This window comes from Orycteropus afer, unplaced genomic scaffold (assembly GCF_000298275.1).
Source record: "Orycteropus afer afer isolate SDZICR_OR568_19922 unplaced genomic scaffold, OryAfe1.0 scaffold00020, whole genome shotgun sequence".
Lineage (NCBI taxonomy): Eukaryota > Metazoa > Chordata > Mammalia > Tubulidentata > Orycteropodidae > Orycteropus > Orycteropus afer.
The window spans coordinates 14,550,778-14,578,483 of record NW_006921607.1 but is presented as its reverse complement, the minus strand read 5'-3'; the positions used below and the strand labels follow the sequence as shown (position 1 = coordinate 14,578,483).

General features: G+C 38.4%; 1 protein-coding gene across 1 annotated transcript in view; it reads right to left on the bottom strand.

The window, feature by feature from the left end:
* The window catches only part of CTNNBL1 (catenin beta like 1), a 169,766-nt gene that overhangs the window by 92,369 nt on the left and 49,691 nt on the right, over positions 1-27,706 (bottom strand). Inside the window, exons 7-9 of the mRNA XM_007934654.2 lie at positions 21,250-21,322; positions 20,955-21,013; positions 19,348-19,496 (exon numbers count right to left, since the gene is read on the bottom strand). Of these exons, the coding sequence (XP_007932845.1) occupies positions 19,348-19,496; positions 20,955-21,013; positions 21,250-21,322 (281 nt within the window). The remainder of the gene's footprint in view (positions 1-19,347; positions 19,497-20,954; positions 21,014-21,249; positions 21,323-27,706) is intronic.

Below are 27,706 nucleotides of genomic sequence, written 5' to 3'. Positions count from 1 at the left end.
GTTGGGACCTGAGAATTGACCTGAAGATCAGCTCTGGTCACCAAGGGCTGCAGGGACGACTGCACTGGTGGCCTATGACTAGGAAGGGAAACAGCAAGGAGGGAGACAACCTGAGCTGTTGACTTTCCGCTGTCTGGAGGGCACAGCCATTTTGATTGTTTATACGCGGCAGCCATTTTGGATATTTAAAGTGACCGAGGGTGCAGCCATTTAGAATGTTTACAAGTGGTCGCCATTTTGGATTTTAAAGTGACAGCATTCTCATTTAGATTCCAGGGACCTAAGAATAGGCTCCATTTGCCAAGGACAACAGGACATACGGGAGGCAGATAACGCGAAAGTTGATAGGTCATGAGTGTGTAAGTGCTGCCAACTAGCGAACAGAGGAGCACAGCACGGTACGCCGCTTACATAAGATAACATACAAAAAAAACAAAGAAAATGAAAATCATGGGCAAGTCACTCCAACATACAATCACCAGTTAAGTATAAACACAAAAACGTCACAATGCCTCAGAGATGACAGAGCATCACAGTGCACACAAAGAAGCAAGATAAAGCAGGAGAAACAGGGGACCAGGACACAGACCCAAAACACATCCCTGAGGAAGACACAGCACTGGAACTCCTTGATAAGGAATTCAAAAGAATTATATTTAGGTACCTTCAACGGATTGAGAGACAGATCAAGGAAAACACTGACAAAACTGAGGAAAACACAGAGAAAACCCTAGAACAATTTAAAAAGATAATACAAGGACAAAATGACAAAATAAATGAAAAAATTAGAAACTATACAAAGTTTACAGACAGAAATCCAGAAGATTAATGCTAAATTTTCAGAAACAGATAACACATTGAATGGGCAAAGGAGTAGAACTGAATCAATGGAAGACAGAATTAGGGAGACTGATGGCAAATAAACACCTCAATATCTCTTTGGAAAGGGATCAATCAGAAAAAAGATTAAAACAAAATGAACAAAGCCTAAGGTTCATGTGGGATACCATCAAAAGAAATAACCTACGTGTAATCGGAATTCCAGAACAGGAAGAGAAAAAGAAGGGCACAGAAAAAATTGTCAAAGATTTGTTGAAAGAGAATTTCCCTGGTATGATGAAAGATGGGAATATATATCTATTCAAGAAGTACAATGAACCCCAAACAGGATAGATCCCAAAAGAAACTCACCAAGACATATCATCATCAAGCTCATCAAAACCAAAGACAAAAGAAAGAATCTTGAAAGCAGCACGGGAGAAACAAAAAGTTACCTACAAGGAGCAATCAATAAGACTAAGCTTGGATTTCTCAGCAGAAACCATGCAGGCAAGAAGACAATGGGATGATATATATAAAACCCTGAAAGAGAAAAATTTCCAACCAAGAATTATATACGCAGCACAACTGTCCCTCAAATATGATGGTGAAATTAGGACATTTCCAGATAAGCAGAAATTAAAGGAATTTGTTGAAACTAGACCAACTTTACAAGAGAAGCTAAATGGAATCCCTGGACAGAGAAGCAACAACAGCAAACAACAACCGACCATTAACACACATGGTGACATAATCCAGAAACCAACCGAGCCATGAGAGTATCCAGAGTAAATAAAGCCTACAAGATTGTAAACAGGGGACCAGAGACATCAATTGGGAAATGAGGACAACTACACACCAAAAAGAAGGGAAAAAATTGTGCAGTTACAGAACTTTAAGATGGTAGGGCAGTCAAGACAGAATGGAGTGTTCTAAACTTGGGAAGAAAATTACAAATCACAGGGTAACCTCAAAGAAAAATGATAAACTTTCACATCAAAATAAAAAAGAGGACCAGCACAAATACTTAGCAAATACTAAAACAATAGCAAGGAAGGAAGTGATAACACAATTCATAAACCAAATGAGCTCAGCACAGAAAATCATACGGAACAAAGACATCAACACTATGAAAAAGCATATAACAAAATGACAGCAACAAATTCATACTTGTTGGTAATTACGTAGCTGACAAGGGACTTATCTCTAAATTTTATAGAAAACTCCTATACCTCAACAACAAAAAGATTAACAATCCAATTAAAAAATGGCAGAAGACATGTATAGACATTTCACCAAAGAGGATATTCAGGTGGCCAGCAAATAAATGCTCACGATCATTAGCCATCAGAGAGATACAAATCAAAACAACAATGAGATACCATGTCATCCCAGCACTAACGGCAAAGTTGAACAAGTCAGAAAATAACAAATGCTGACAATAATGTGGAGAGATTTGGACTCTCACACACTGCTGGTGGGACTGTCAAATGATACAACCACTGTGGTTGTATGGTGATTCCTTAAAAAGCTGGAATTAGAAATACCATTTGATTCAGCAATCTGATTACTAGGTATATATCCTAAAGAAGTGAGAGCCAGGATAAGAACAGATATATGCACACCCATGTTGATTGCAGCACTATTTACAATAACAAAAAGATGGAAACAACCTACATGTCCATCAACAGAAGAATGGATAACCAAACTATGGTACATACACACAATGTAATACTATGCAATGCTAAAGAATAATGTAGAATCTGCAAAACACCACATAACATGGATGAACTTGGAGGCCATTATGCTGAGTGAAAAAAGTCAATCACAGAAGGACAAATATAGTATTAGTTCATTATTGTAAAAAGTCAAGGAAAGGTTCATATATGAAAGGAAACTTTCTTTGTTGGTTACCAGAGATGGGAGGGGAGGGGAGAGGAGGGAACACTGGGGAAAAAAAAAAAAGCAGTACTGAACCATGCCACTTTATTTTTGTGTATTTCACTGTACATAAATTATATGTCAATAAAATGCATTAAAAATTAATTAAAACAAAAACAAAAAAAGGTATAGGATAATACTAGTCAAAAGAAAGCTGTAATGGCTATAGTAATGCCAAACAAAGTAGATTCAGAGCAAAGAACATCACCAGGGATAGAGTTATGCCATAATGATAAAAAGGTTGATTAATCAAAAGAACTCTGGTAGCATAGTGCCTAAGGCACTTGACTGCTAACCAGAAGGCTGGAGGTTCAAACCCATCAGCTACTCCTCGGAAGGAAGATGAGGTAATCTACTTCCGTAGCGATACTGCCTCGGAAACCCAAGGAGGGGTCACTATGAGTTGGGTCCGACTCGATGGCATATAACAACAATAACAACAATCAAAAGAACATTTAATCCTAAGCATTTCAGCATCTAATAATAAAATTCAAAATATATGAAGCAAAAATTGATAGAATTGAAGAGAGAAACAGATGTATCCACAATTATAGTCAAAGGTTTCCATACCCCTTGCTTAGTAACTGACAACAAAACTAGACAGAAAATTTGTAAGGATATAGAGGATCTGAACAATACCACTGCAAACTTAACCTAACTGACATTTATTGAACATTGCATACAATAGCAGAATATTCTTTTCAAGTGCATAAAAAACATTTAGCAAAATGGATTATAATCTAGGCCAAAACCAAATTTCAAGTCATTTGAAAGGATTCAAATTATACAAAGTATATTCTTCAACCACAGTGGAATTAAAGAAGAAATTAGTAACAGAAAGGTATCTGGAAAATGCTCAAATATTTAAAAACTAAATAACACATTTTTAAATAACTCATAGGTCAAAGATGAAATCAAAAGAGAAATTAGGAATTATTTTAAAATGTATGAAAATGAAAACCTCAAACCAAACCTACTGCCATTGAGTTGATTCAGACTCATAGTGACCCTATAGTACAGAGGAGAACTGCCCCATAGGATTTTCAAGGCTGTAATTTTTATGGAAGCAGACCACCACATCTTTCTCCTGCGGAGTTGCTACTGGGTTCTGAATTGCTAATCTTTCACTTAGCAGCCAAGTGCTTTAACCTCTGTGCCACCAGAGATCCTCAAAAATGAAAACACAACATATCAAAATGTGAGAGATGTAGTTAATGCAGCAGGTTAGAGAGGAATTTAGTATTAAACAATTATATCAGAAAATAAGAAAAGTCTCAAACCAATGATGTCAACTTCCAACCTTAAGAAATCAGAAAAAGAATAGCAAATTAAACCAAAAGTAATCAGAAAAAATGAAATAATGAGGACCAGATAAAAATCCCTAAGATAGTAAAAGAGAAAAACAGTACTGAAAACAAAAACTGGTTCTTTGAGAAAATTAGTAAAATCTATCGATAAACCTCTAGCCAGACTGATCAAGAAAAAAAAAAAAAAAGATACAAATTATTAACATTAGAAAGAAAACATATCATTGCCGCTTTTATACACATTAAAAGGATAAAAGGGGACTATTTATAAACGACTTTATGCAAATAACTGACAATTTAGATGAAATGGATAAATTTCACTCAAAAGATAACTGCAACAAATAAACTGGACTTTATCAAAATAAAAAGCTTTTTAAAACACCATGTTATGAAAATGAAAAGACAAGCCACTGTCTGGTATAAAATATCTGTAAAACATGTACGTGACAGCAAATGTTATCTATAATATAAAAAGAACTCTTAAAATTCCATAATAAAACAATGCAAACAAAAAAAATGGACAAAAAATTTGAACAGACATTTCTCTGAAAAAGATAAGTGAATGGCAAATAAGCATGTAAAAAGGTGCTCAACATCATTAGTCATGAGTGAAATGCAAATTAAACCACAGTGAGATACCAATCAATACACGCCCACTAGAACGGCAGAAACAAAAAAGACTGACTATACCAAATATTAATGAGGATGTACAGTAACTGGAACACTTCTTGTGGGAATATGAAAATGGTGCATTAGCTTTGGAAAACAGTTTGGTAGTGCCTTTAAAAGTTAATCATACACCTAACATATGACCCAGCTATCAACTCCTAAGTATTGACCCAAGATATGAAAGGTATGTTCATTCAAAGATTTGTACATGAATGTTCACAGCAGCTTTCTTCATAAGAACAGACATCTGGAAACTCAAATGTCGATCAAAAAAGAAGCAGACTAACTGTGACACAGCCATACAATGGAATATGATACACTAATAAAACAGGAACAAACTATTGATATACAACAACATGAATGACTCTCAAGATAATTATAGTGCGTGAGATAAGCTAGACAAAAATACAAAAGCAGTACATACTATATGATTTCATTTACATAAAATTCTAGAAAATATAAACTAATTTATATTTTATATTGGACAGAAAGGAAGTCAATAGTTGTCTGGGGACAGTGGGTGAGGGAACAGGACTCATGGATTACAAAGGGGCACAAGGAAACATTTGGGGGTGATAAACATGTTCGTTATAATGCTTGCAGTGATGGTACTGTGGGCGTATACCCATCAGAACTCATCAAATTGTACACTTAAATTTATGCAATTTACCTTCAGTGGAATAATGAAAAGTCACCAACCCCATTGGAAAGCCTAAGGTAGGTCTTAGAGCCCTTTCTGCTAGATCATCTCGATTCAGCTAATCTGCCTTCTCAGCCATAGCACTTCCCCATTTGTGAAGAAGTAACGTCAGCCTGGAGGGCTGTTGGAAGAATTACATTGCACTTTTGAAACATTTTTCTAGTTCCTAGAGAACATGAACCAACTACTATTATCCATCTAAGAGAGAATGGAAATATTCAGCTCAGAGGGAAAGGGAGCATTTGGTGTTGGACAAACAAGCAAGATATGTGGGCACAGCTTGGAGCACAAACTATATACAGCCCCATCAGGAAGCACAGCTGACTTCTAAAAGACATGCATAATTATTTTGCTTCTGCACTTGAATTCCAGGAGAATGAAGGTCAAAAGAGAAGGCTCTAGCTGTTAAAAACAAACAAAAAAAATTGTAAAGGACCACAAGAATAAAAATGCAGATAGTGTGGCCTTTCAAATGATTGTCAGGAACAGACCAATGTACAACAAAGTAAAAAGTATAGGAACAAAAAAGTCTGTGATTAAAAAAAAAAAAAAAATCCTCAAGTTGTTACAAGCTCACATCCCAGACTGGGTCTGCACAGACTGACTTCGCAGTTAGAATACCACTGTCATTTTATTTGTTTTCTTTCTTAGAGGATTAAGGAATACCTTAATGAAAACCTTCAGATCAAAAAATCTGGGTGGTTCCTGAAATGGATGTGCCTGTGTATCCTTCTCCGTTTCTTCTTCTTCTTCTTTTTTTTTTTTGCCTTTACAGTTAATAACCAAGATAGGTTCACTGTATTTCTGCTACACAACCCAAAGTTGCATTTGTACACATCCCTTGGGATCACAATGGTCTCTTCTCTTTCTAACTGGAACAGGGTTTTACAACAGAAGTAATAAGCTTCATGTCAATATTTTCAAGGAAACTGACAATGTAATTCTTCTGTCTCCTACTGCCTTTGTTACTTCTTAAAGAACACTGCTTCTATTCTGATATAAGGACATACCGTTAAAAAAAAGTACTTTAATAGTGGCAAAAAGCAAATGATTTAGAGTACAGACTATAATTAAACCTGATACATTGCAATCTTTTCTTTGTAGCAACCATCCTATCAAAAGGAGATGTCTATAACTAAGAACATGGAAACTGAAAACTAGTCTCCATCCAGGGGCAATGAGGACATTTTTATATTTCTAACCTTGTTTCCTGCTAAATCCTAAAATGGCTAAGTACCATTTTATCTTATTTCTGAGAGTTACAGCCTCTGTATCTGGTCACATTTTAAAAACTATACAATAAATCATGAATTCCTGAATTTTCTTTTTCTCTCAGCAATCCCTGGCTAAAAAAATACTACTTGGTTCTCCACATACTCAAACCTTTGACTCTTCTGCTGTAAGCCAAAGACCATGCAAAGATCCTGTCTGTACCTGTCAACTATCAAACCAAAAGAATGAGAGTGAGCTGCCTTACACACTAAGTACTATTTTCTACAACATCAGAGACCCTGATTCTCTTTTCCTTCCAGTGTTCAACGCATGCTGTTTAAGAGGTTCTGTACCTTCCATCCTTATCTCAACCCTCCTGTTTCCTTTTTTAAACACTCACAAGGTCAAGTATTCTTTTTTTTTTTTTGGTTCCTATATACTAGGACCACTCTTCATCTGTCAGTCTGTCATACTGTGGTGGCCTGCATGTTGTTGTGATGCTGGAAGCTATGTCACTGGCATTTCAAGTATCAGCAGGGTCACCCATGGTGGATGGGTTTCAGTGGAGTTTACAGACTAAGACAGACTAGAAAGAAGGCCCTAGTGATCTACTTTTGAAAAAACTGCCCAGTGAAAACCTTACGAATAGCACTGGAACACAGCCTGATACAGTGTCAGAAGGTGAGCCCCTCAGGTTGGAAGGCACTCAAAATACAACTGGAGAAAAGCTGCCCCTTCAAAGCAGAGTCAACCTCAATGACATGAATGGAGTACACCTTTCAAGACCTTCATATGCTGAGGTGGTATGACTCATATTGAGAAGAAACTGCTGTAAATACCCATAAATAATTGGAATGTGAAATTTACAAAATATCAATCTAGGAAAATTGGAAGTTATCAAAAATGAAATGGAACACAGAAAGATCAATATTCTAGGCATTTAGTGGGCTAAAATAGACTGATATTGCCCATTTTGAAATACAAAATCATGTGGTCTACTATGCTGGGAATGACAAATGAAAAGGAATGGCAATACACTCATTGTCAGAAAGAACACTTCAAAATCCATCCTGCAGAATAATGCTGTGAGTAAAAGAATGATACACATACACCTACAAGAAACAGAGTTAAAGCAACTATTATTTAAATCTATGTACCAACCATTAATGCCATAGATGAAGAAACTGAAGATTCTTACTAACTTTTGCAGTCTGAATTAATCAAACAAGCAATCAAGATGCATTGATAATCACTGGCGATCAGAATGCAAAGTTGGAAACAGAAAAGGAGGTTCTGTATCTGGAAATTATGGCCTTGGTGATAGAAATGATGCCGGAGATCACATGACAGAATTTTGCAAGACCAACAATCTAGTCATTGTAAATACCTTTATCCAACAACATAAATGGTGACTATACACATGGACCTCACACAGGAATCAAATTGACTACGTATGTGGAAAGAGACGTTGGACAAGCTCAATTATCATTAGTTAGAACAAGGCCAGGAACTGACTACAGAACAGACTGCGGAACAATTGCTTACATTCAAGTTCAAGCTGAAGCTGAAGAAAATTAAAACAAGTCTATGAGAGCCAAAGTATGACCTTGAGTATATCTCACCTGAATTTAGAGACCATCTCAAGAACAGACACACTGTACATGAATGATCAAAGACCAGACAAGTGGTAGGATGATACCAAGGACACAGTACATGAAGGAAGCAAGAGGTCATTAAAAAGACAGAAGAAAAACAAAATAGGTATCAGAAGAGACTCTAACTTGTTGAATGTAGAGTACCGACAGTGAACTGAAGAAATGATGAAGTGAAAGAGCTGAACAAATATTTCAAAGGGCAGCTCAAGAAGACAAAGTAACATATTATAAGGAAATGTGTAAAGATCAAGAGTTAGAAAACCAAAGGGGGAGACATGTTCAGCATTTCTCAAGCTGAAGGAACTAAAGAAACATTCAAGCCTTGAGGTGCAGCACTGAAGGATTCTATGGGCAAAATACCAAACGACACAAGAAGCATAAAAAGAAGATGAAAGGAATACACAGTCATTGTACCAAAAAGAACTGGCTGACATTCAACCCTATCAGGAGGTAGCACTTAATTAAGAACCAATGGTATTGAAGGAAGAAGTCCAAGTTGAACTGAAAAATAAGGCTCCAGGAATTGGTGGAATACAAATACCAATGGATTTGATTCAACAAACCTATGCAACACTTGAAGTTCTCACTCATCCTCAGTAAGAAGTTTGGAAGACAGCTACCTATCTAATTTAAGAGATCTATATTTGTGCCCATTCCAAAGAAAGGTGATCTAACAGAATGAACAAATTATTGACTAATATCATTAATCTCACATGTAAGTAAAATTAAAAAAAAAAAAAAAAAAAGGTTGCAGCAGTACATCAACAGGACACTGCCAGAAACTCAAGCCAGATACAGAAGAGAATGTGGAACTAGCGATATCATTGTTGTCAGACAGATCTTGGCTGAAAGCAGAGAATACCAGAAAGATGGTTTCCCTTTGTTTTACTGACTATGCAAAAGAATTAGACTGTGTTGGTCATAAAAAATTATGGATAACATTTCAAAGAATGTGAATTCCAGAACAACTTAACTGTGCTCATGAGGAACCTATACATAGACCAAGAGGCAGTTGTTTGAACAGGACAAGGGCATACTGTGTGGTTTAAAATCAGGAAAGGTGTGTATCAGAGTTGTATACTTTTACCATACTTACTCAATCTGTATGCTCAGCAAGTAATCTGAAAAGTTGAATTATATGAAGAACATGGTACCAGGATTGGAAGGAGACTCAATGACATAACCTTGCTTGCTGAAAATGAGAGGACTTCAAACACTGATGATTGACGAAGATCAAAGCCTTCATTGTGGATCATATGTCAACATAAAGAAAACAAAAATCCTCACAACTGGACCAATGAGTAACATCATGATAAATGGAGAAAATACAGAAGTTGTGAAAGATTTCCTTTTACTTGGATCCACAATCAACACCTATGGAAGCAGCAATCAAGAAATCAAATGACGTATTGCACCGGACAAACCTGATGCAAAAGATCTCTTTAAAGTGTTAAAAAGCAAAGATACCACTTTGAGAACTAAGGTGTGCCTGACCTAACCCATGGTGTTTTTATGTATGCTATAGCAGCACACCTTTATAAACAGTGAATAAGGAAGACCAAAGAAGAATTGATGCATGTGAATTACAGTATTGGCCAAGATTACTGAAAATACCATGGACTTCCATAAAAACAAACAAACCTGTCTTGGAAGTTTAACCAGTATGCTTCTTAGAAGTGAAGACAGTGAGACTTTATCTCACAAAGTTTGGACATGTTATCAGGAGGGACCAGTCCCTGGAGAAGGACACCATGCTTGGTAGAGGGTCAGTAAAAAAGAGGAAGACCTTCAGTGAGTAGACTGGCATAGTAGCTGCAATAATAGGCTCAAATATAACAACTGTCAGGATGGCACGGGACTGGGCAGTTACGTTCTGCTCTACACAGGCTTGCAGTAAGTCAGAACTGACTCAATGGCACCTAACAACAACAACACACTAAGATGACCACCTGCTTCAATCTTCACAGCATGAGCTCCATTTGAAAACATCACCCTGACAAACTCTTCTAAGATATATCTTCATCTGTCTTTTGGCAGAGGGACAGAAAAAAACAAGAAACTAGCTTTCCTCTTATTGATTCTGTCAAACACTGAGAAATCCAGACACTCCTAACACAGGATTGAAAAAAACATAATTTGACAATGAAACTAACACCTGGGTAAAAGGGTAGAGTAGAGAGAAAAGGCCTATGACATACGGGCAAGGACTAGCCACTAGTTCTCCAAAAACAGTCCCCAGAAACCAAAGCTCAGAGATCAATCTACGTGAAGGACTTCTCTGAACATTGTATAGAAAGGTGATAAGAAATGAATATCTAAACCATAACCCTGAACTATGTAGGAGGAGGATGGAAGAATAAAATTGAGAGGTTCAAGTGCCCCAAAGTGGAATAAACTGAAATAAAGACACTAGCATTGGCTTCTGCTCTGAAACCCAGCATAAGCACAGGCAAAACAGGGCTGCCAAGCGCAACAAGCCCAGGAGTAGACCTGACTCCTACTCTAGCATCCCTTGAGTCCTGTGCTCTTCAGATCACACGCCAGAAAATCTCACAGGGACTAACAGGACTAAATTATGTTCAGGCAGGACATTCAGTTCTCAGCTACATGGGTTCTAATAAGTCATTTCACTTTCTTTGTTTCTATCTATGAAATCTGCCAGATATTCCCAGTGATTCTAACCAGCAAAAATGTTTCTCACATTCTCTCATTCACTTAGCAAATATTTACTGAAGGTCTAAAGTGTATCTGTTATTAGGTACTGAGGATACAAGAACAAGACCTAGTAGTCTCTGTCCTAGAGGATCTTAGAGTATACTTATAAACAAACAGATGATTACCATACAGGGTGATTAGTGCTCTGATAAAGATAAGGAAAGGATGCTATAGCAGAGAAGAAGCCCACTTTCAGTATTTTTGGGGTGGGGAACAAGGACAGGTTTTGGGGGAAATGACTAGGAGCAGAAGGCTACTTAGAGGAGTTCAAGCCTAAACATCAAGGGTTAGGTACACAGAATGGAGAAAGTCTCCTGACATCTTTTCTCACACAGAGAAAATAATATGTTTACCAAAAACCAAACTCACTGCTATTCAGTCGGTTCTGACTCATAGCGACCCACACTGGGTTTCCAAAGTGGTGCTTAACTCTTTACAGAAGTAGACTGTCCCCACCTTCCTTCCACAGAGTGGCTGGTAGGTTTGAACTCCCAGCTTTCTGGTTAGCAGTTAAATGCCTTGGGCACTGTGCCACCAGAGCTCCTAAAATGTGTTTGTTGTTGTTGTCATGTGCCATCCAGTCGGACCCGACTCATAGTGACCCCTCCTTGGGTTTCCGAGGCAGTATCACTACGGAAGTAGATTGCCCCATCTTCCTTCCGTTTGGGAATCTTAAATAGTTTGGTTTAGAGAACAGAATGTAAATATATGGAAGGGAGACAATGAGAGAGAGGGCAAAAGGAGAATTAGACAGCAGTCAGATCCTGAAGAGGCTGGATACTCTTTCAAATGTATACAAAGAAATGAAAGTTTCCATTTTAAAAAAGGTAACCACTGGTTGAAAAGAAATAAGAAGGATAATCCCTAGATCTCCAGAGAAGAAAAACATATAATGAAGGGGGCAAAAAAATATATGAGGAAAAAAACAACAAAATAAAAACAAATAAACAAGTCCAAGCCATCAATGAAACCATAAGAATACAACAGATCGGAAAAGGGCCAAACAGAATAATCATTACAATAAAAGAAAACAGGCTAAATTCAGCTACTTAAAGACAAACTCTCACATTAAACTATAAATAGATGAACAACTATATGCTTTTAACAAGAATCACAGTTTCATCTACTTAAAGACAAATCCTCACTAGGTTTTTTTAAGAAAGCTATCTGCCCTTAACAAGAATCATACATAACAACAACAACATAAAGACATTAAAAAAAAAAAAAAAAAAATGTGATGGGTAAAAACACACTACAGACATACAAAATTATTAAAGAATTCAAAACAAATTCATTACATGTAATAAAGAGGGCTGCTTTATGCTGACAAAATAAATAATCCTAGATAAAGATCAAAGTAATGAGCATTAACTTTCTTAACAACAGTGTTACAATGTAAGAAGCAAAAATTCAAGAAGCGACAGGAGACTTCTCAGGTACAAAGAAGCACCTTGAGGGAGTGGGTCGCTGGGACTGCAGGCTGGAGGCCATGGTCACAGGGGCCACCCAGCTCATCTGGCATGGTACACAAAAATATTGCTGTACATCTTACTTCCACACCCACGGAATATTTACAAAAACTAGAAGATGAAGTGCTTGGCTGCTAACCCAAAGGTCAGTGGTTCTAACCCTCCCAGTGGCCCTACACGATAAAGACCAGGTAATCTGCTCCCACAAAGATGGCAGCAAAGAAAACCCTGTGGGGCAGTTCTTCACTGTCACATGGGGTTTTTATGAGTCAGAATCAACTTTTTTTTTTTTTTTAAATTCTGCTATAGGTGCAATTTAGAGCAGAATTTATTTTACATTCAATAGTTCGTGTACATTTGATTTCACTCCTCAATCACCAATCCCAACCCTAATCTATTCTTCTCCTCTCCCCTCCCAGTGGCCCCGCCCCCATCCCTGTGCCCTTCTTAGTTATACACTCCTGTCTGTCCAGCTTTTCCTCCATGTGAATGTTGCCCCGCTGGTGCCCCATAGGCGATCACTCCAAGGGATTATCTCCATAGAGTAGGTGGGCTCATCACCCCGAACTGAGTGTTCTGCATGTAAGTCTTAGTACTGCTGGGCTGAGAGCCAGCCCTTGGGAGTGAGTTTTTTCTAGCGCCGAAGTGTATCCCAGGGCCATAGTCTTGGGGTTCCCACTAGACTCCCACCAACCAGTAATTCTGGTCATTATTGTTTTTGAATTTTGGTTTTGAATTTTCCTTTTTCCTCCCGCTCTATCCAAGATCTCGTTATGATCCCTTCTCAAGTGGTTGGCATTGGTAGCCAGGCACCATCTAGTTCTTCTGGTCTCGAGGTCTATTATGTCCTAGGGCTGATTGTTTCCAAATGCCCTTCGTTTTCTTCATTCTTCTTCGCTTCTGATGATAGGAGACCATTAGCTGCATCTTAGATGGCTGCTCAAAAGCTTTTAAGACCCCAGTCAGACACCAAAGTAAGTTGTAGAACAAGATTTTTATGTATTTTGTTGTGCTAATTGAGTCTGGTGTCCCTCAATACTATGGTCCTGAGTCGGCAGATATGGTGGATCTCTCTCCCACGGCTTCTGGCTGTCTATGAAGGATTGCTCCATGTTTGTCTTCTGTTGCTTCTATAATGTATCACTAATATCTGTGCAAGATTATCCTCGCTGAATCTATCACTAGTCTAGAGTGTATCCCTGTTCACCGACCCCCATCTGATCTTCTCAGTTGTCTATGTGTTTATCTGTAGCCTGGTGTTTGGTGTTAATGGTGATGCAGTATTGTGGATACACTGATATTAGCCTCTGTCACCTATATCTTATGTACACAATTTGGTGTCCTCCCTTTCCCCAATGTTATCATGCTGTCACAGACGTTTTCCACACCAACCCTCCCCTTACCCAACTCAGTGTGTGGCCCCCAACTACTCTGAAATTTTCCCTCCCCTTCTCTTCCATCCCCGGTAACCTACAAAGTGAGTTCCCTTCCCTAAGCAAACCCTTCCTTGACTTTTTACAGTAATGGGCTCATACGGTCTTGGTACTTCTGAGGTATCAGAATAAACTTGATGGCAACCAACAACTACAACTGTGTACAAGCCCATGAATAAAATCTCCAATTCAGAGAAGTAGATATTTTATAACCTGCATTTTCTGTAAGAAAGCAAGCCTACTAAAGCAATTATTAAAAGGAAAATGTTAGCCTTAAATGTTTTTATTTTTAAACAAAAGGGATGCTTTTTAAACGCATTCTACTCAGAAGTTAGGAGAAAGACCAACAAATGGAAAGAAAGCAGAAGCAAGAAATTAAAGGCAGAAAATCAGAAAGAATAAAGACAAAAAGTGTAAGTGTACAAAGAAATAACATATCAAACTAAAGTATAAAATCAAGAGCTGGGTCTCTATGAAGAGATGCCTGCCCAATAAAACAATAACTCAACAATCACTACTAACGAGTTAAACTTGTTAGAGGGAAACAGCAGAAAAATTAATACATAGCACTAAGAATAAAAAAAAATGGACATAAAGTACAGAAAAAAAAGAGCAAATTGAAGATATGTGATAGAATTATAAGAATACAGGATAATTTACATAACTGAAAATCTGTATAAAATTTACTAATTCCTAGAAAAAATGTAAAATACTAAGTTATCTTAAGAAATGTTAGAACACTGATGAAAGAAATCAAAGACCTAAATAAATGGAGAAATATATTAAGTTGATAGATTGGAAGATTCATTATTGGGAAGATGTTCATTCTCCCCAAAATGATCATAGATTCAATGTAATCCCAGTCAAAATCTCAACAGAGTTTTTGTATAAATCGACAGGCTGATTCTAAAATTTGTATTTCTAGAAAGACAAAGGAATTAGACTACTTAAAACAATTTTGAAATATAAGAATAAAGTTAGAGAACTCACACTACCCGACTGCAAGACTTAATGTAAAGTGGTAATAATAAAGGTAGTGTGGTACTGACAAAAAGACAGACACAGAGATCAGTGGAACTTTGTGAGGTGACAGAAATGATCTATTTGCATGTTCCAACAAAGTAGCAGCCAATAGCCATGTGTGAAATGTGGCTTATGCAACTGAAAGACTACATTTTATTTTATTTAAGTGATTTTTAAAATTTAAGTTAAAACAATTGATTCTCACGTCAAAAAACAAAAGCTAAACCCACTGTTGTCGAGTCGATTCCGACTCAGCGATCCCCATTGGGTCTTCAAGGTGGTAAATCTTTATGGAAGTAGATTGCCCAGTCTTGCTCCCACGGAATGGGTAGTGGGTTTGAACTACCAACCTTCTGGTTAGCAGTCAAATTGGAAAATACCTGGGTATGTGAAATCTACTTCTTCAACTGTAAATTTTATGAAATCTAAATGTAGATGAAAATTTACCATACAAATTGAGTGTACCTGAAAACGATACACTGGATTTTGAAGAGTTAGTATTCAAAAATAATGTAAAATGGCTCACCAATAACTTTTCATAAGGGTTACATGTTGAAATGATCATTTTTTATATACTAGGTTGAATTAAAACTTTTTTTCACCTGTTTCTTTTAACTATTTTAAATGAAACCACTTCAAAATTTGAAATTCTGTCTTGCTCATATTATATTTCTATTGGACAATGCTAGTCTATCTGCTAAGTAGGAAACAAAGTTATATACACTTGTCAAAATTCAAAATGTTCACTTAAAATGGGTATATTTATTACATATAAACTATGCCTAAATAAATTTGATAAAAACACTATACTGGGTACGTAGACATACATATGCACATATATATATATGTATGTATGTGTGATAATGTGTATGTGTGTGTTTATAAATGACTATCTTATTTGTAACTTTTAATAAAACAATCAAAAAATGGGGGAAAAAATTGACTGCACATTTGTTGTTGTTGTTATATGCCGTGGAGTTGGATCCGACTCTTAGCAACCCCTCCTTGGGTTTCCAAGGCAGTATCACTACGGAAATAGATTGCCCATCTTCCTTCCGAGGAGTGGCTGGTGGGTTTGAACTACCAGCCTTCTGGTTAGCAGTCAAGTGCCTTAGGCACTATGCTACCTGAGCTCACAAAATTAACTGTTCCTCACCTGTGTTCTCTGATCTCAGTAGGTACTTCAATTTTAACAGTTGCTACATTAAATAATAATAATAAAAACCCCGAACTATTACAGCCATTTAATGTCTGTCTCTCTCACTAGCCGTTGAGCCTCTCAAAGGCTGGAATTCTGTCTTATTTGTCTCCGTATAATACAGGACTAGTGTTTCAACAGCAGCATGTTTACGATATACCAGGAACTGTCCCAGATACTTTATATAAAACAAAAAAAAACACAAAACATATAGTCTCTCGAATTCCCATAACATCCCTGTAAATCTGGCACTACCATCCCCATTTTTCAGATGAAGAAACTGAGAGTCAGAGGTCAGAAAGGTTACAGTAGTTCAGCCAAAATAAAAGAGCTGGTAAGTACAAGAGCTCCATTCCAAATCCATAGTCACCCCAACCTCGAAGCCTCCCCTTTCACCCTATGTTACAAAGCCACCTCTCCTAGAGGGAATTTTATAACTGTTTTTGATGCATGACTGAATCAAAGTGAAAGATGTATTTATATCAAGGGGAAATGGAAAGGACCACAGACATTTTCCCAAAACCTTTAGTGCTATCATTCCCTACTCCTGAATGTGCTCTCTCTAGACAGAGAGCCACTTGGCAGCTCTTGCCAGGACAGGAAGGGTGAATCAAGAAAGGGGGAAAAAAAATCAAACATTCTTTCCAATTAAAGTTTCCATTCGGGAGTCTGAAGAAGAAAAGTAACACAGAACAAAGAACATGGGAAAGACAAAAAAGGAAATGCTGAGTCTTCTCATATGGCTAATTAATGCAAAAGAATTAATCCAACAGCGACTTCTGCATTCAAAACTGAAAAGTTTGGTAATACTAGAGAGGAACAGTGTCTAAGTCTTTGGAGCTCCTCTCTAATTAGCCTCCCAGAACCTTAGCATTCCTGTTCCAATAATCCCTATTTCTGGTTATTTATTCAGCTCCCCACTGGGGCACATTACCAAGCCATATGCTATGGAATACATCACTTCATATTTGCACTCAACCATCCAAAGACACTGGCAGTTCAGACCTTTAAGAAGCTTAGGGGAAAGTCCCTGCAGAGTATAGTTTTAAGGTTAGGAGGCCCAAGAAGTCAAATGCATTTCCTTTATATGCTATTTGCTTGAGAGAAGGTGGGTCATTTCAACAAAAGGACAGGCAATTAAAAGGGTAAAGGAGATAAACAAACAAAAGACCCAAGAGAGTGAAGCTAGCAAAAATCAGCTAAACATAAAGCCTTTGAGTAACTTCTCTTTCTCTTCTCTGCAATTTAAAAAATCTTCTTGTAAAAGCAATTCCTCAAAGGAAGACTTTCAATCAATCTAAGGTTTGGTATGCACCGGATAAATGAAAACATACACTGCAATGCCAGCCCCGTGCAAGTCTTTAAAGAGAAGATTTTTTCAAAATACATACCTCAATAATCTTAAATACAAAAGTAGTTTTAAAGACAATAATGGTTATTATAGAATTTGTCATAAGAGCAAAACATTGAAAATAACCTCAATATAAACAACAGAAGAAGATTAAATTAACTAAGTATATTCCCTTAAAGCCCATTACACAGTTATTAGAAACTCTCTTGAAGATTATGTCACAGCATGGGAAACCTTTATTCATTCATACACTTACAGAAAAGTTACCTTTAAAAAGAAATATCATAGAAAATTACATGTGTGGTAGGCCTAAAAAAAGTTATTAGAAACAAAGAAAACAATTATAGAAACCAAGACTTACCACCCAAAGCAGGGTTGTGTTTGAGCAGCAGCTTTAGTTTCTTGAAGCTTTTTAGCTTCTTGAAATAGAATCCTGTCTTGTTCAATTCTAAGCCAGCCTAGCACTTAACATAGTACCTTACCAAAGTTTTAACAGCAATTCTGTGTGTCTATATTCTAAATTATATTTAATGGATATATATCAAATTTATTTTTAAAGTTTTCAAATAAATAGTTCAGTCTAACAGAAGTTTCAGCGCATGGTAAGTTTCAAGAAAGTGAACTCTGGCTCAGTTTCATAAAGAATAATTCCATAATGATAAGCCTTCCAACCATGCAAACATATGCCAGTGCCTCTCAATTTGAAATACTGTCTTGTGATCCCCTACATCACACTCTGATTATTCCTTGCCCTTTTCTCTACTCTCATTCCCAGCCATGTTTCTCAAAAAAGTTGGGGGGACAAACTACCTCCCTTTTGCTTCCAGCTTTAAGATTCTGTGAAATATACTAACATATTCACTTTAAATACTTTAAGGAATTAGAGTGTAAATTATTAAATAAACAAAGAAAGTACTATCAAGAAAAGTTCTGTATGTTTTGCAGAGTTCACGTCACCTATGGTAGGCACACAGCACGCATGCCATTCATTACTTAATAAGTAAGTGGGAAAAAAATCAGCAATATTCTGCTGTCTATGACAAAATAAGGGAGCTCCGGTAGCATAGTGGCTAAGACACTTGCCTGCTAACCAGATGGCTGGCGGTTCAAACCCACCAGCCACTCCTCGGAAGGAAGGTTGGGCAATCCTACTTCCATAGTGATACTGCCTTGGAAACCCAAGGAGGGTTCGCTATGAGTCAGGGCTGACTTGACGGCACATAACGACAACAACAACAACAACATGACAAAATATAAATAAATATATAGGATAAGATAGTCTGTGTGTGATAAAAAGGAAATGTGGACTAAGTTAAGAAATTAAAAAAAAAAAAAAGCAATGCACTAAGGGAAAAAGCAGTAAGACAACATTTTCCTTCAGTGGGGCATTTGTATTACTGGTTGACACAACAATAGAGTATGACCAAAACATACTTTTTATTTGCCCACTACGACTTTAGGTAAGGAGCCACAGTGGTGCAATGGTTAAGCACTTGGCTGCAAACCAAAAGTTGGTGGTTCAAACCCATGACTGCTCTGTGAGAGAAAAGACCTGGTGATCTACTCCCATAAAGATTAGTCTGGGAAATCCTACTCTGGGCAAGTTCCACTCTGTCATATATGGTTGCCAAGAGTCAGAATTGGTTCTCCAGTACCCAATAACAGCAAAACAACCTTATTTAAAAAAGATAACATATATACACACACATGAAAACGCACACACTGAAGGTTATATTGTTCTGCATATATAGGAAACTCAACAGAATAAAAGGCCATGGGTGTATGTTCTTGAATCCAGACTAGCAGTGAGGATTAAGGCAAAACGGATGGGAGAGCAGGGAGTCTGGAAACATACCTGAGCATGAGATTCATCAGCTGAAGCCCCTCACCCTTCAGGAAGCGCTCACGATTGGAACTGAGCATCAGGCAGGAACAAAGTGAGTCAAACAGATTCTCCATCATCTCCTGCTCCTCAGCTGTGCTGGGATTGTGTCTTTTAAACACCTGTTAATCAAAGACAGTAGAAAGCAGAATCAGAAGAGAATGTCTTTTCATCAATGATTATCCAACAATTTCCAAAGCCTACCTGTCATCATAACCCCAACAACTAAGAAAACAAAGCTCACCAAACAAAATTCTCATCAGGTTCCACTTCAGAGAAATTGGTCATTCTGACTCATAGGTAATTAAATAAATGGATGTCAGTTTATGCAAAAGACCAAAACAATCAACTGACCATTGGGTCCATGAGTAATTCATAGTTCCAGGGAGACAGATTAAAACAAACAAACAAAAACATCCATTTACTGCAAAATATAACACTGCTACAGAAACTCCACAAAAGACATACATAAGTACTTGAGCAAAGAAAACATCCCTGAAACCACTATCCTGGTGAAGAAACAGTCATCTCCCAAGCCCTCCACTTGCCCGATCCAGCCACTCCCCTGTCCTCCCCTTCTAAAAGCAGACACAATCCAGAGGAGCAAGTCTTGGCTCAATGCAAGGAAGAGTTCCCTTACAACCAGGGCAATAAACTGTCTCACAAAGCACTGGGCTCTAAATCATGGGAAGGGTTTAAAGCAGAAACTTTGTCATTGCCAAAGATGTACAGCACATTAAGGGGAAAACCTTTTAACAATATATGCAGATCCTACAATCTACTACAAAATGATCAATAATCTGGCAGGAACAGGACTAAGCACCTTCCCAGAACTGGAAACAGATTCACATTTAAAAACTCTTATTTTAGGGGTAGAAGCCAAACACTTGGGCTGCTGGCACCAAGACAGAAGCTGTATGCAAACTGAGATCTCAGACACTCCCAACACTCTCAAGTTTTTATCCAAAGCATCTATTTTCAGTCTTGTTTTTGGAGCAGCACAGATGAGATTTGTTAGAAGAAATCTGCACAGTATTTTCAGAATGCCAGCAGAACAACATTTCAACTGGATTTACATTTCTTACAGTGAGCAATTTCCAGTTTCCATACCAGCTCCACTACCACATCCTGGCCTCTCCTCTGTGACTTCTATCCCACTGCTTTGGAACTTGCAATCCTTGAGCTAATCTGTGTCCTAAATGAATATCCATTTTAGTGGTACTCTGAAAGGAAGGAAGGTGAGTTATCTCGGGAGTGGGTCAACTCTGAAAATATCTGCTGTTTTTAGCCCAAGAATACACATTTAGGTAGAAAGTATATCTCTTTTAGATTGACAAATACCCCATCAGAAGCCTGAGGAGGTCCATGCTAGATATACACAGTGACATCTGGCCATAGAAAGCAAGTGATGAAGAAAAGGAGACAAACCATGCACCTCCACTGTAACCTCAAACCTGCCCACACACCTCCACATTGCCTGCATCATGTGGCTTACTCCTTCCCACAATTTCCAGCTCCACCTCCCATTTAAACCAGGCCCCGTATCTTCATGGCAGACAGGAAGCGTAAGAATTACTCACGGATAACTGCTGAAGAAGCACATCGATTCCATCCAGCTCCCCGAGCAATTCCCTGTTTTCTAAAATGGGAAAAAAATAGAGGAAGAAAAAAATGAAGCTAACTGTCAGATTTTACAGCCGTCTAACACTGATACATCAGCAAACAAAATCAATACAGCTTGACAGAGTACAAAAGCAGCACAGAGAGCACGAGGGAGAGCCAGGGGATGCCAAAGGCGAGAGAGCTTGCTGTCAGGATCTGAAACAAGCCTGGCTCCCATCCTAACAGAATACCAACAATGAGGGGGAGCCTCACCATCGTTGTCCTGGAGCAGGATGGCCAGCACTTCACTGCAATACAGTTTGTTGGCATCGAAAGGCATCTTTGCCTGTGGGGAAATAGGCGGAATGAGAAAGAAACATTAAGGGGCCTTGCTTCCTTCCCCAGGATGAGTTTTTCACAAGTACTAGGAACTGGGTTAGAGAGAGGCAGAAGTTAGAAAGGGAAAAGGCAGGTTAAGGATAAAAGAAAAAAAAGTGTGCCTCTGCTCTCCAGAGACAAAATTCAAGTCCTATATAGCAGAACCAAGGAGCTCTGGTAGCATAGTGCCTAAGGCGCTTGACTGCTAACCAGAAGGCTGGTGGTTCAAACCCACCAGCCACTCCTCGGAAGGAAGGTTGGGCAATCCTACTTCCGTAGTGATACTGCCTCAGAAACCCCAGGAGGGGTCGCTATGAGTCGGGGCCGACTCGACGGCACATAACAACAACAACATAGTAGAACCACAACTGGCAGATGGACACAATGGCTCTCACACTGCCAGTGCCCAGGTATAAATGTCACCTCCTCTGTGAAGCCTTCCCAGATTCCCCATGTTGAGTTCAGGGATGATTATACAGCACATAGTAGGTATTCAGGTACTGACCAGACGAATGATTGTTAGATTTGAAATTTTGAGATTAAAATCCACCATGAAGCTTCCTTCACAAGTTACAATCATAAAATCTGGCTACAAATTATCTGGTATACAGAGAAACTGAAAAGATTGCAATCTCTCGTTTGGGTTCATTGCATATATTTATAACAAAGTAGTTCCTTCTGGATCTTTTTAATGCTTAAATATTAATCTGAAATCATAAACCTATCTGTTCCTTTGCCATAATCTGCCTACCATTTAAAAAGGAAACCACATTAAATATGCAAAAATGTGTTAATATTTTAACACCCAAATTGCTACCCACAATCCTTTCCCTGCTGTATGCTCTGCTGCTCGGGAACTTCCGAGGGGACACATCCACTGCAGAGATTCTTTCATGGCTGTGCACATTGTTGCTTCAGTGGTGCGACTCAATTAGTCCACCATTAACAATACCCCTTGGATAAAGGTACACAGAATGGAGAAAGTCTCCTGATATGTTTTTATGTACAGTACCCATATTCCTTATAATGCAAGCACATAGACAATGACTGTTAATCTGCAGCAGCCATGCTACCTTTCCAGGTTTTTAAAATGACAAATAATTTCTGTACCAAGAAAGGACAGGGGAAGTGTTTATCTCGGAGCTAACACCTTCATCATGTTAGCACCATTCACAGTTCTGTTTGAACATTGATTTTGTACTTAAGAAGAAGAGTGGCCCCTAATGAAACAACATTGGCATCTTTTTGGTTTTCTGAGCACGTCTTCTACGTCAAGTCTAAGTGCACCCCACAGGGTTTCAGGAGGCTGACCAGGTATGACCCATCCTAGATTAAAAGATCTGTAAATGCAAGATCTTACGTGTACTGACTGCAAGGTATGCTCCCTAGGCAAGCTTGAGGCCTTGTTCCAAGAAATTCAGTAGAACAGCCACAGCTTAAATGCAATCTGTGATGTGTTTCACATTAACAAAAACTGTTTTACAAAAATCAAAAACACAAAGGTGAAAAGCCAAGGAGTGATTCTCCATCAGAATCAAGGATGAAATTACTTACTCAAATTATCTAAGTTTCAACTTTTGCTACTGTATTTTAAACGATTTAAGCTACAACCAACTTCTACACGGCTTTTCAAAGGCCTGGTTTTGGTTTGAAACAAGATACACTTAAATGGAAGAAGTCAGAAGACATGAGGCAATTAAAAGAATGGCCTTTCTGTGGCTCCAATGCCTCTTGTTCTTTGATTTTATGAACTCCTGTCTCTAACGTGTGGGGAAGACTTCTCCTTCTTTGAACATGTATTTATTGGGCATGCCATATGCCAAGACACAGAATTAAGCCCCACAGGAAAACTGAATTAGATATAAACCCTGTCTGTCCACTGTCCTGGCATTTAAAATTTTTTACATTGAGTTAAAAGTAATTTTACTAAGGTGTATAATCAATTTTTCTTTTCTTTTTTTTTAAGGACATGGACCTGGGATCAGATACACCTAAGTTTGACTTGTAAGTGTGTCTCTACTACCTATGTGGCCCTACGTCAGCAGTTCTCAAAGTGTGTGCCGAGGTACCTGGCATACATCTGATGACAGCACTGTAGGATATTTAAAATTTCTGGTTGCTGTGATTAAAAAAACCAAAAAACTGTGACAATCAAAGTGGAACAGGAATAAAGGTAGTAGTGTTCAATGTGATTCCGAGGTTTCAGAAACCTGTGAAGTACCAAAAAGGCACACTCCTCCATGAATAAGTATGAAATTTAAGAACAAAATAAAAATATTTTTCTTTCAATTTATGTGCATTATTTTTTTTTCAAATGGCTATCAAATTGTTAGGACATCAACACTTACTAAGTTGTTTGGTCCTAATTACTTAATAAATGGGACTGTTCAGTATGTGTTGGCATAGGAGTACTGTAAAAAAAAAAAAATCAGAAGTACTAGGAGCACCATGAACCGAGAATGTTTAGGAATCTATAACCTAAGTATTGTAGTATTTCTTAGTCTCAGTTTCCTCAACTGTGAAGTGAAAGTAATAAAATAATACCTTCTTTGGAGAGCTACTATGAGGATTAAATAGGATAATATGAAAGTGCACAGCATACAGCAAAAACTGAAAAAATTTTTTGGTGATTGGGATCAGAAATACTTGGATTAGAATCTCAGCTTTAAGAGTTACCAGCTATGTGATTTTGATCAAATTACTTTACCTCACTAACCAGATTTTTTTTAATGTTAATGAGAATAAATAATACTTTCCCTGAAGTTTTTGTATTAAACGAACTATCTACACAGAACAGGTACCCACCTGACAGCTGGGTTTCCCTTTACTGAAAATTCCTGGTCCCCCTAGGAAATTTCCAACTTTTGTGGTGTGACATGAAAAAAAGTTGCCAATATGCCCCAAAGTAAATTTCTTTATATCAAAATCATAATCTTTTTTTCTTACAATATAGGCCCTTTGAAAAATTGGTATGAAGAAGGAAGCTAACCAGGAAATGGAATGATTAGACCCAGACATGAAGTCCTACAATGCTTCAGAATGAGAGGAATGGAATGCCAGATAGGAAGCAGTTTGGCAAGAGGGGAGAAGGCACGTAGGTCCAGCTCTCAAAGGCTCTCCCTCCATGTGCTTCCCAAGTGGTTTGGACAAGATAATTCTCCTTTCTGGGATTCTTTCCTCATCTGTAAACTGGGAGTTGGGAATAGCAATATCTACCTTTTAGGGTTATTTGGGAAAATTAGAAATAATGAAGGCATTAGGAACAATGCTTTGCACATAGTGGAAGTCAACATACGAAACCGTGCCAAAGGAAAAACTTGGTGATGAGGATGATGACAACCACCAAATATTTTAAGTCAGTGGAAAAGAAATAAAAGGAACTAGGCCAGGTAGGAATGGAGAAGAGTGATCTTTCAGGTCTTGCTAAAGACAAAGGTCACTAAAGAAATTTTATTTCTGTTTAAATCTCGGCTAGAGATGAGCACCTCCAAGTCTGCACAACAACTAAATGCCAGGTTGCAAAGACAGCCAGTAAAAATAAGGAGCAAGGAGAATTTGCTTAGCACATGCATTCTCTTGGAGCTTGCAAAGTTAACCATTGGGACTTGGAGCTTGTGGGGCTCTCTTCTATCTAGGAGCCTGGTGACCTTTCGGTTGTCAGAGTAATTATAGAGTCAAGCCTAGGTCTGTGCTCAGCATGTACTACTCTTCAATAAAATTAAACTTCACCTTTTGGGGAGCTGCTACTTTTCTGGAAAGTACAAAACAATTATGCCACCACCTGTAGCCAGAAACCACAGGTTATTTCTGCAGCTCACCTCTGGTACCTAGTTCAGACACATCCACAGTCCTATACAACGGTGAAAACAGAGTGTGCACTACAAAGTCCCACCTCTGGTCATAAGAGGCAAAAGACAGCCTCAACCAACTGTACATGAAGCATAACTTAGGGACCTGTCAATTCATTACATGCTGAACATGCCAACAGTTTTTGAAGCATCAATGTGACTGGGAAGAATGAGAGAGGAAAATGTAATTTTGTTTGTTTAAAAAAGAAAAATAAAATTGTTTTGGTTTGGGGGCTATTTCCAACAGTACACAATATCCTAGGAAGTTGGTATTCCCCATACACAGTGTACGGTGATAGAGCGCCTCTCGCATCACTGCTATACGCTTACCTGGTAATCCATTTAATACAATCATCTGCTATGGGTTTCTCCCTCATTAGAACAAATCAGGGAGGCTTCATTTGGTGGATGAAGAGATTCATGAGTATGTCTATATAGTGCTAGACTCTCAGAATGAAAAAGAGAAAGACAAGCCTAAAATGCTTGTCATTGATGTGCCACACACTTAATTACTCAAGGACGATTGAATAAATAGGTGGTAATCACTTACTGAGCCAGCTAGACATAAGCACTCTAGGACAGTGGTTCTCAGTCTTTACTATGCACCAGAATCACCTGGAGTGCTGGTCAAAACACAGCTTGCTGGGCTCCATCCCCACTTTATGAAATTAGTCCATCTGGGGTAGGCCCTAAGCTGCCAGGGGATGCAGATGCTGCTGGCCCAGGAAACACATTTTCAGAACCATTACCAGGAGGTGCAAATATGCTTGAGACACAGTCTTTGCTCTTAAGGAATTTAAGGCTATTGGTGTGTGTGTGGGGGGGGCACACATAATAATATGAAAGTCTGACAGGTAATGGCATTATCTCCATTTGACAGATGAAGAAAAGATGCTCCAGGAGGGTGTCACACAGTCACAGGTGTGTAGTGTTTGAACCCCCATCTATTAACTTCCACCAAAAGACCATTAGGGAAAATGAAGTGGTTGATTTTCAGAAAAGAAAGGGAACAGTATAGGCTAGAGGCAAAGAGGTGCCATGGAAAGGGTACAGGAGGAAAATTCGAGATCTGGGCTTTAATCCTAGCTCTATATCTAACTAGCTGTTATGAGTTTGGGCAAGGCACTTAATCCAGGTCTCAATTTTTAATTTTGTATCAACCACAAACCTTGTAATTTTTCTTTCTATTCTAAACTTCTATGCCAAATGATGGTGAGTACATGGGAGAGCAGGGATTTAAGCTGGCTCATGAAGGTTGTGTATGATTTAGAAATAGGAAGGAAAGAGTCATTCTTGGTGGAGGAAGTAGCATGAGTAAAGAAAGGCATGTAGGTCAAAATAATTGTGATCTTTGCAGAGCAAGGGACAGGTAAAAGAGATGTCCGAAAGGTTATAAGGCCAATGTTTCAAAACTGAGAACTGGGAAGAGTCAGACTGGGCCACGTTAACCTACGCTCCAAGCCCACTGCCAAAACTGTTGCTGTCAAGTTAATTCCAACTCATTGCAACCCTCTAGGAAAGAGTCTGGGAGCTCTGGTAGCATAGTGCCTAAGGCACTTGACTGCTCACCAGAAGGCTGGCAGTTCAAACCCACCAGCCACTCCTCGGAAGAAAGGTTGGGCAATCCTACTTCCGTAGAGATACTGCCTCGGAAACCCAAGGAGGGGTCGCTATGAGTCAGGGCTGACTCGACAGCACATAACAACATAACAACAACAACAAGGAAAGAGTCTAGGGAGAAGTTCTGGTGGCACAGTGCCTAAGGCATTTGATTGCTAACCAGAGAGCTGGCGGGTTCAAACCCACAAGCCCCTCCTCGGAAGGAAGATTAGGCAATCTATTTCCATAGAGATACCACTTCGGAAACCCAAGGAGGGGTTGATATGAGTTGGAATCAACTCAATGGCAGTGAGTTTGGTGTTTTGGTTTAGGAAAGAGTAGAACTGCCCTATAGGGTTATCTTTATGGAAACAGATGGCCATTATTTTTCTCCCATATAGTGGCTGGTTGGTTAGAACCATCAACTTTTTGGTTACCAGCTGAGTATTTTAACCATTGGCCCGGGCAGGGGGGCATTAAAAAATAGGCAGAGGAGGGATTTGATGCAGAAGGCATCAATATAGGTAGGATTTTTTTTTTTTTTTAAACTTTTCACTATGATTTGGGTGAAGGTTTACAGAGCCAATCAGTTTTCCACTCAACAACTCATACCATTTTGTTTCATGCCACTGATTACAATTCCCACAACGTAAACCATTCATCCCACTTCCTCCTTGTGTTTACTGTTTCCATTTGTCCTTCTTTCCTTTCCCTTCCTGTCTTCTGAACTTTGTGCTCGAACAACTGCTGCCCTTTTGATCTCGAATAGTTGACTGTTCTCAGGACTGCATACCTCCTTGGTGTTACTGTTCACCTTACAGACCTGTCTACTATTTGCCTGAAAGTAGAGCCACAAGGGAAGTTCAGTTCCAGGCTTGAAGAGTGACTAAAGGCCATAGTCTTGG